At 33.4% G+C, this 10,437-nt stretch overlaps 1 protein-coding gene across 1 annotated transcript; it reads left to right on the forward strand.

Annotated features, from left to right (window-relative positions):
* The first annotated feature begins 805 nt into the window (after window positions 1–805).
* On the forward strand, window positions 806–10,437 carry LOC128556287 (uncharacterized). Its single transcript, XM_053540853.1, has 2 exons — window positions 806–1,142; window positions 7,964–10,437. The coding sequence occupies exons 1-2, from the start codon at window positions 808–810 to the stop codon at window positions 9,324–9,326; spliced, it is 1,698 nt and encodes a 565-aa protein (XP_053396828.1). The 5' UTR covers window positions 806–807; the 3' UTR covers window positions 9,327–10,437.

Genomic DNA, 10,437 nt, shown 5'->3' on the forward strand with positions numbered 1-10,437 from the left:
TAGGGTGTGTCGATGTTTCCTTGCCATATGGGTTCGAATTGGGCCGAGAAGGTGACCCGACTTAAACGTGATTAAAATAGTGATATTTGTAAGAGCAAACGCGGTCCGGTCGTCTTTATGGACATGTAGAGCTATCCAAGAGCTACACAGATATCTTATCTTGGCCAGGACCTGTAATTACGTATAGTAGGATACTAGTAAGTTGAGTTAGAGATTTCGGGACACGTTCCTTGAAATTTCTTATTAGTATCTGGAATTCTGAGTACCGCTTCTCGAAATTTCGATTTGGTAACTACGTTTGTTAGTGTATAACATACACCTGGTACCTTGTATAAAGATTTACGATAACATTTCTTATGATTAGATATGTACACCTTTGGTTAAGCCCTGTCGTAAAATGTAACTTTTGTTTAATGTTCGTATAAATAACAGTTTGTCATTAAACTATGTTTAAACCGATGAATGTTATTTATAAGATAAGACGTCATGTATACCTCCCGCACGATAACTCAAACGATAGCATGTTTGATATTTATGATTTTTCTTCATTAAAACGTTTCAATACAGAAACTATTTTTGTATAACATTACAGTATGCACTTAACTTCTATCATTGACAACCTTTTTGAGTTCAACGATGCATGGGAACCATAACAATCAAATAATATAAACATGCTGTCTCGTTTAAATTATCTTGCGGAAGTTGTATAATAAAAGAGGGCTTAAACGCTATTGGTTAACTGATAAATCAAACAGACCGAACTTTATCTCTGTGTCATTAAAGAAGGAAGTAATATACTGTTTTAAAATGGCGTCTGGTGGGAGCGAATACACATCGGATGAGATTTTCAATTTTAAATGTTCGTCTTGTCTGGCTAATAATCGGAAAAGAGAAGCTGTGAAATTTTGCGTGGAATGTCAGGGATATTGTTGTCAGTCTTGTACAGACATAATTCATATGATGCCTGCTTTGAAAGGTCACACACTTTTGGATAATTCGAATTATAAGTCATCAAGTCTCCATGCAGGATTACCAGCAGTACCGACGGAGAGATGTAGCACACATGAGACAAAGGTCGTCGACATGTACTGTGGTAGTCATGATGAGGTTGGTTGTACAACTTGCATGGTTTTAAAACACAGGTAAATTTTTGCACATGTCCTAATTTAGTATAACGTTTTATATCGAATTTAATATGCGAACGTTTATATTGATCTGCTGAATATTAAGTTGTAGGGTAGGAGTTCTATTGTTCTATTTACAGATCATTTAAGGCCTTTTATTATTGTAGTTTGATTGCATTGTATAAATTTATTATTTAATACATCTTCATACTGTATATTAGTCCATGAGCCAGACCCAGAAATTTTGGCTAGCGGTACCATCTGAGGGGATTAAAGCTCAATGCTATTTTTGGATAGGTAAACATCTGACAATTCAGAAACTATGTGATAGCATTGCAGTGGCGGTAGCTTTTTGTGCGTTATTAGCCATGTAGTAACACCACCCCAAAATAGTCTTTCATCAAACTTCCGTTATACGTAAGTAGACTTTCTATTTCAAACTAATGGTTCTCTCTTATTTTGGAATATATTTACTTGGAAATTGATAGACAAACAGTTCAGTTTATGTATTTTATGTATTTAATAGAACTGTTATTAAAATATTGCCTCTTTAGCGTTTAGTGATTACAATTACAGACAAACATAGACCAGTGCTTAAACATAATTAAAGAACACAAATATTGTTTCATAATATGCAGTTAGAAAGGTATTTTGCTCATTCAAGAACTAATATGACATGTTTAAATACATAGAGTTTAAGGTAGTACAATTCTACATATCACAAAACCAAGTTGTCTGCCATTGGCTGTTTGGGCGCTTGTAATTTACGGCATATTAATGTGCGTTACCTATTTGTTTGAAATTAATTGATACTTCTCTACATGATATGGAATAGAAAAGTATAAATATCGTTGAATCAAAGCAATTTCTGAACTAGTTTTGATATGTTATATTAACAATTAGACAGTTATTCGCAGACCAATAGTTTTTAATATCAAAGCCATCTTGTTGTTATTGTAATTTACGTGACAATACACGTGTAGACGAAAAACACAAAATATATTGTTTAAACATGATGTTTTACTATCTGATCTGTCTTAAAGGTGCATATTCATGCCTACTTCTGTATCAATGTTCTTATGCTTAAACAGTAAACATTTTTATGCTGAATAATACCAAATGGTACTTTTATACAGTAAAATACGTTACCATAAAATCAAGATTTTCATAATATTTCATATAAACATGTTAAAGTCGTTGTTATTTAGTACATGTATTATGTTTAGAAAAGAAATATTTTATCTAATCAATAAAATCATTCTTCGGTTTGATGTCATATGCCATGTTAATTAATTGAATGTAAAAGCGTAATTTACGTTACAATATGTTACCATAATCGGTAATATGCTGCCGTTATTAATTTCAGTCATTATCTTTCTATATCATGTCAAGGTTATTCTTTGTTTTCAATAAACCACATTTTCTATGTATTCAACGTACTAGAACATTCTTAGTTATGACTCTTCATCACTGTCTGAATCTTATAAGATATCGTCAGTATTGGTACGCGAATAATCTTCATCAGTTTTACTGGTTTCGTTTTTGTCAACAAGTTCATCATGAACGATCTTTTTGTCTAACTGTTGTTCGTCATCAAAGTCCCGGCAATTTTTAACAACACCAGGAAGATAAAGGCTATTCGCATGGGCATGTAATCAAATATACACCTTTAAGAAAAGATCAAGGTTGTTTGATTTTGATATGAATAAGAGTAAAACTACAAAATAATTAATTTAATGTAGAAAAACATGAAGAGATTTGACCAAATTTGAGTATATTATGATAAAGTTACGCAGATATGTATATTAAACATTTTGTAGATTAATATAAATAAATGAATAAGTAACTGATAGTTGACTGGACAGATATGGTGGCATCAGGGTCATGTCTATGCCGTCAGAACTATTAAGGACGCCGTCTTGGTTGCAATTCTTGTTGACAAACATTTCGTATCTAACCTTGTTGATGTTCCGATATTTTGGGCGACCATTATACTGCAAATATAAATAATTCTCTCTCTTCAAAACGTCGTCGGAGCACACATGTTGACGTCCCAACATATAGCTGCCAGAAAACAGAAGTGTTAGTGCAGTTCCACGTCGTTTTCTTTGGACAGACTAGATTCGTTTGGAAAAGTATGTATCTGCAATAAAATCTACTATCAAAGCATCACCATCAATAATGTAAGATACGCTTTCAGTAGAATGGTATGGTGGCATATTTCTGCATTCACTTCAGCAGATAGTTTTCGCAAACAGTTTACGTGAAAATTTATAAACTTTCAAAAATCTTTCTTAATCTAAGTGGAAAAAAATCACGATACTGCGAACTACTGCATACGATAACAGATACCGAATTAAAGGCCTAGATTTTGGCAGTGGGCCAAGGGATTTTTGTCTTCACCAGCACAGTTGGGGACTAATGATGGTCACAGTATGGCTCCAATAAACAAGGGTCATTGTTTATTGGGGAGTCAGTCTACCTTACAAGTGTATCAATTAGTGAGAAGAGGAAACAATGTAATTTATTTTAAATTAATGAATAATTGATATTTTTTAAAGTTATACTAGTTTTTTTACGCATTTCTATGTAAAGAAAAATATTTGTTGATCAAACACAATAATAAAATAACCAGAAACTTACTTTCACAATACTGAAATAATGAGAAACTTACTTAAAGAAACTTGCAAGTTTTTATTTTTTTCAAATTCTGTCTGGAGAATTGTGATATTTCTGAAAAATGTGACTTTCACTCATCTAAAGCTTGCAGAATACTGTAAATAACATTTGTCTAAATTGAGAACAGAATATGCATTTGAGTTACAAAGCAAAGCATGAAAAAAGTCCCTTTGGCAACATACTGGAAATGAAAATTGAGTATAGATGGAACACAATAATTTTATATTCAAATAATGTTGATTACATGAATACAAGAAAATCAATTTCCACTTCGAAAAATAGTGTTTGTCCACAAAGAACTCACGAAGTTTTCACTATACTTGTGTATTATTATCATTATTATTTTCAATATTATTACTGTATCTTTTATCATCTTATATGTAATATAATAATGATAATAATAATAATACAATAATGATAATAATTTAATAATATTAATGATGATGATAATAATAATACTAATAATGATAATAATAATAATAATTATTATTATTTTTATTTTTATCATTATTATAACATTAAAGTAATAGTTATTTTCATCTACATAATATCAAAATAGTTATTATTATCATTCCATATTTACTGAAGAAAAATTAATTTCTTTCAACTCCACTGCACACATCTTCATGGTCTAGTTGGGGGTCCCTGCTGTGCTAATTGCCCTCTAATCAGTTACTGTTACATAATCGCTGATAAGCAGCAGATAAGATGGGAGTTGTATATTGGATTTGGGGGCGGGGGACACTTATGTAGTAGTGAATCTTTAACAGAAATAATAAAGGGAGTTAAAAATACGTTAATTTTGTTACCCATATGAATGTTGTAATAAAATATCTATACGTTTTAGACACTCTTAGGGGTGGTGGTTGGGGGTTGAGGTTGATATAACACGCTCCATTCCGTAGAGGGGACTATTAGGTTATCTGTATGCAGTTCAGTTTACTATTTTGACACATTGTCTCGTTAACAAGATAATATTATCACGTAAACTTTCTCCTACTTTCACGAAATTTTATTCAATTTTTCGCGAAAAGTATTGTTTTTTTTCGGGAAAGTTCATAAAATGTTCATGAAAACTTTATGCTTCTCGTATGCAGAAATATGCCACCATAGAATGGCTTGTTGCAGCTCGATACTTCCTTCAACGTAGTATAATAGTTTGGGTTTTGTCCGTCTCTGTTGGCATTCCGTAGGATGTTGCAAATGACACAGGAAATTCTATGACTACATCATGCGTCTTCAACAACTAATATCACAAATAGTCCAAAACACATTTCGTTCAGCCATTATCTGAGCCATTCTATTCTGCGAGCTGGTCACTTTCTTTGATTTTTTAAAGTAAAGGCCGCTATTGCCAATTTCTGCTTTGAATGGATACATGCATTTTTCTACATCTGTCATCACCTTTTTGTGTGCGGATTTGTCTTCTGAAGTCATGTCTGTTTTCGGTTGTGTAGCTTCAACATATTTAGCTCACATGTGCTGTGTCAAACAACACCTGTAGTATGAAGAATATTGTCTGCTGAAGCTTATGATGCTTCCCTTTTTCTTGGCATGAAGGTTGATAGTCTGTTCTATAGTAATTTACACATTCTGTGATGCTGTTGCGGCTGATCTAGACACACTGAAACCACAAACCCTCAAAAGTTTTTCTGCACAAGGATGGGTTACTTCAAGATTCTTCATTAGGAGCAGATAGGGGAGGGTAGTCTAGTAGATAAGGTGTCGGCTCAATCCAGGAATCGTAGGTTCGACAGCCCCACTGGGATCACAACCATGTCTTTTCTAATGACACCAGTACTGGTTTTCCAGGAAGCGGACTCGAGAGTGATACCAATAGGTTTGAAGCTTTCATCACAATTGAGCTACAAACCAAATTAGTATAAACTAACGGATAAGCAGGTAGATACATTGCATCGTTCATATGATTGGACGCAAATAATAGTGGGCACAACTTGTGCCAGACTCCTATTTGCACATCTAGGTCGTTACATTTGTGGCCTGTATTAATGCCAGTATATCATGAATAATATCAATAAAGTATATACAGAAGTGTGCCCGTTTCCGTGATGTCTCTCTCTGACACTTTTGAAGTGTTGGTACTTTTGAAAGTACTCTTTGAACGCTGTTTGACTTTCAACAGATTTTCAAGGCTTGAATTGTCAGCAAGTTCCTTTACTTGTTCCTTTACTTGTTTATATAAACATCGGTTGAAGGTCAAATAATTAAGGTTGAATATATGTGTCATCTGTTAATAAGTAAGTGTCAGGAGATTTCTAATTAATAAACTAAGAATGATTCTGACCCTATGAAGCCATGGTGGTCCAGCGAGTATCTATTTGCTTTCTACTTGTTTAAGGCCCATTTCTAAAATGTATTTCAGTATATATACATGTATAATTATGTTCTTGAACATTTATAATTGATTTGTACTGATTTTGGTAACACATATTATTGTCACGTAAAATTCGCACAACTATTGAAATGAGATGGTGATTCACTGCATTCTAGTAAATATCTAGTTCAACAACACACATTATGTATAGTTATTATAAAATGTTGTAATTTTTTCCCGATCTGTGCAGGGCATTTTCTTCACTTCAGAAATTTCAGTTTTGTACATTTTGGTAACATAAAACTTATACGGAGACTACATCATGGAACAGTTCCTACCACTGCAGAAAAATAGTTAAAAGAAACATTATTCAGTCTGTACTTTCAATTATATTCAAGAATCATAAACATCTTGGTCATTGGGTTATTAGTACAAGTAAAATATCTATAATGTTGGTCATAAAATCAGTGTTACGTAAATTACACTAATTAAGATGTTAACGGGTACGTGAAAGATATTGTTTTAAAGCGCATTCAATTCATTGTTATACATATATAAGGTTGTTAATAAACTACAGACTGCACTTTTTCTTAATCATTGTGTAGCACTATTTCATCGTCTTAAATGTTTTTAGGAAATATATTAAATGTCACGTAAGTTACAAAAGCCCTAACGTTTAAACGGCATTCATGTAGGAATAAAAAGCATTCGGTATGTACTTTCCGAAAGTCATAATGTTGAATATTCCTTGATTCCTTAGGGAAGACAGGGGGAATGGTACCTCAAGGTTTAACATCTATCGGAAGAAAATCTAATTATGAGCTATAGTTATGCTTATTAGTTGTCCATGCTATTAAGATGTTCTTCATAATCATTATTTTAATTAACATTTATTCAAAGAAGCAATCCCAAAAATGTCGAAAATTAAGGAAATATTTTGTTTGTTTTTAAATACTTGTTACAAATACATCAATTATTCAAACTAAAAAGCATATGTTCCATAATTCGTATGTCTACATTGGATAAATTTTAGCTCACATGAACTTGTATCTAAGTGTAGGCATATATCAAGATGATATCACACCAAAAGCTACCATCGATACATTGCTATCACATATTATCTTACTCCAGGGATGTGTGCCTTTCCAAAAATCACTATAAGAATTAATCCCCCAAGATGGTACCAATCAACCCTATGGCTCATGTACTATATCAATTTATACAGTTAGTGTACCTGCTCTGATTTTATCTGTACAACATACACTCACTTTCCTTCATCGATATAGTAGAGAACATCAAACATCTGTATTTTGGGATTTTTCACTTCAGATAGCAAAATCTGGATTTAAAATGTGTGTTTTCCAAAATTTTCACAAACCCAACGCTGACTAGTTGAACGAAATAAAAATCAATACAGGTACCGCCTATGTTAGGAAATACAGACTAATTTAAAGATATATTGACTCCGTTTGTATTTTCAGCTATTTAGATAGTTTTTAGGCGAATAACGAAAATAACCATAAACAAAAACAACACTGGTAAAAGGGAAACGACACCAATTATGTTTGAATAGTTTTACGTAAAACAATTCTGACGCGTACCGGGTATCCAAAACTCGAAACCTATGCATAGTGATAAATAGTTCCTGTAATGTTTGCCTGAATGATATGACCCCTGTTTACAACGGTGTGATGATTAAACTGACCATTCAGGATTTACTAAGTATTAAAGTATCATCTTTTTCAAAAATAACTTATAAGTTAACCATTTCCCAGCACGTTCCTTGTACAATTTTAATTCAGTGGTTTATGGTCTATAATTTCAGGTCTTGTGCTGATGTGCAATTCATTCCAGATATTGTTGACAGTAAATTTCAAACGGCAGATGTTGACAAAATACACCAACTGTTGCAAGATTTGAAAATGATGATGGAGAAAATTATGAAATCTAGACAAAGACTTATAGAAGACTTAAAGAAGTCTAAGACGGAGGTAGTAATGACGATCAAGGACTTTCGGAAAGAGATGGAAACAATTCTTGAACAACTAGAAAAAGAATCGATTAAAGAATTGGAGATGAAGTTCATAGAAGAAGAGTCAAAACTGCTGGAAGAGAAGAAGAAAGCAGAAACTGAATTAGATGGTCTGAAAGAAGCAGTGAACGACTTGAAGGAATCAGAAGGAAACAAAGCCCAACAATTTGTCTCCATGAAAATGTCCTTGAAAAGTATTGCGAAAACGGAAGACGCATCTCGTTCATTGCAAACAAGTGTTAATGCAGATATATCATTTATCTTTGATCCTGCAATACTCGGATGCCTACAACAGTTGAAAACGTTTGGATCGGTCCGACATGATTCTGCCACTGATTTACTATCACCAAGGACAACCTTCTATTCTGTAAAAAGAATCGAGAATTTAAACATCAGAGTCCATAATGACAAGGAAACATATTCTGTGTATGGGTCCAGTCTAACAGAAGATGGTTCACTCCTGTTAGCTGATAGCAGCAATAATATGATTAAACGTGCAGAGATTGTAAAAATGCCAGTGACAGATTATTGTTGTGTTCCTGCCAGACCATTTGGCGTTTGCTGTACAAGTAAAATCGAAGCTGCAGTCTGCCTGAACAATAATAAAATTCAGTTTATCTCCCTTGGGAAGCAGATGTCAACCACTCGTCAGATTAAACTGAGTCATGTTTGCTTTGGCATTGCTTATAAGGATGATAAACTATACATAACTGGCAGCTACCAGTCGTCGTTGTACATACACGATATGACAGGTAACGTACTTCAGACGGTAACTCGTGACCACGTCGGGCAAAGTCTATTCTCAAACACCCGAACTGTTGCCTTCAGTGATGTTGGTGATAAAATCTTTGTTGCTAGTTTGGATAAAGGTCTAGTTATTATTCATGGACAGGGAAACCACTGTCAGACCTTTACTGATTCAGAGTTAAAGGCAGCAGCTGGAGTTTGTACAGATAGTAGAGGAAATCTGTTTGTGTCTGGGTATAGTTCAAATAACGTGATACAGATTGGGAGAGATTTGAAGAAATTGGGCGTGGTCGTTAACTCATCAAATGGACTTAACCAGCCAGAATCAGTTTGTTTTGATACACGACACTGCAAATTATTGATTACGCAACGCAACAACGATACTGTCAAAGTCATCTCCTTGCACTAAAGGTTGATGATATGATATTTTACATGTATAAATGCATCATGCTGTTTTCTAGTTCTGAAACAATGCTTGTAACAGCAGTTTACTTTTCGAGTTATGCTTAATCCTTAACATGCATACAAAAAATATGGGCGATTTTTTAAAAACAAACAATTGAAATCGCCAAGATATTGATATTATTTCTTAATAACTGGTTAGAAACTATGTGGGATGCTTTATTCCTTTCAGTTATTAACCAGAGCATCGTACCACTTTTCATTCCCAAATGTAACTATCTAATGATTAGGAAGACGTACACTGCATCATAAAGTGTGTTCTTTTTTACTTAACCTAAAGGCTATTTTAGTGTTTCGATGGAGGTGGTGTATGAACTTTTCTGTGTCTGGTTCATATCTATGCAGACTTTTTGAAGCTAGTCAACCACAGTTTTAGTGAAATCTTTGAACATGCTCATTTCCACCAAGTTTGGCATACATGTATGACACTGAAAAACGATAAAGTAGGTGAAAATGAATGTAAGATATTAGTAAAATTGCAAGGAGAATGTGATTTTTTTCTGCATTATTTCAAAAGCGTTGAAACGGTTTGCTCTCTGCTGCGCTGTCTTTTTGATTATTTATAAGAATATCTTGCAAATATCTTATATCAATAAGTTTGTTCCACTAGTCACTTTCAGAGTACTCACTTTTTATGAATTTTTGAGAGAAATTATTTTTCGCCTAAGATATTTGGGTTAGTCTTTTAATGTTATTTTTGTGTGTTACAGTGGGTATAAATTACCAAGGGATTATGACAAAGTCATGAATCGCGATAGGTACTGACTTCAATTAAAACATGTTTTGTTGATTTCATTTAAAAATCGAGTAGTCGTAACGATTCAAGTTTGATCTTTACCATCAGAAAAATGAGCCGGATATTTTTGTTTTGCTTGCCGATTTACTGTGTTTTTTTGAACGACGTCATTTTTCTCGTGCTCGACGTGTACATTTATGAATAAGATATCTAATTTCTGGAAAAATGTTCCTATACGTGACTGCACCAATTTTGTTGTCTTTCTTTACAAAATACATACTGATCATAAATACCACCTTGAATAAATATTTTGAGCTTCGTA

The sequence above is a fragment of the Mercenaria mercenaria genome, chromosome 4, assembly GCF_021730395.1.
Source record: "Mercenaria mercenaria strain notata chromosome 4, MADL_Memer_1, whole genome shotgun sequence".
In the NCBI taxonomy this organism is placed as follows: domain Eukaryota; kingdom Metazoa; phylum Mollusca; class Bivalvia; order Venerida; family Veneridae; genus Mercenaria; species Mercenaria mercenaria.

Excerpts from the sequence above, each read along its gene's own strand:
- LOC128556287 (XM_053540853.1), top strand. The coding sequence starts at position 808 with ATGGCGTCTGGTGGGAGCGAATACACATCGGATGAGATTTTCAATTTT. Across the intron at positions 1,143-7,963 it reads TGCATGGTTTTAAAACACAG|GTCTTGTGCTGATGTGCAAT; the intron begins GTAAATTTTTGC and ends CTATAATTTCAG.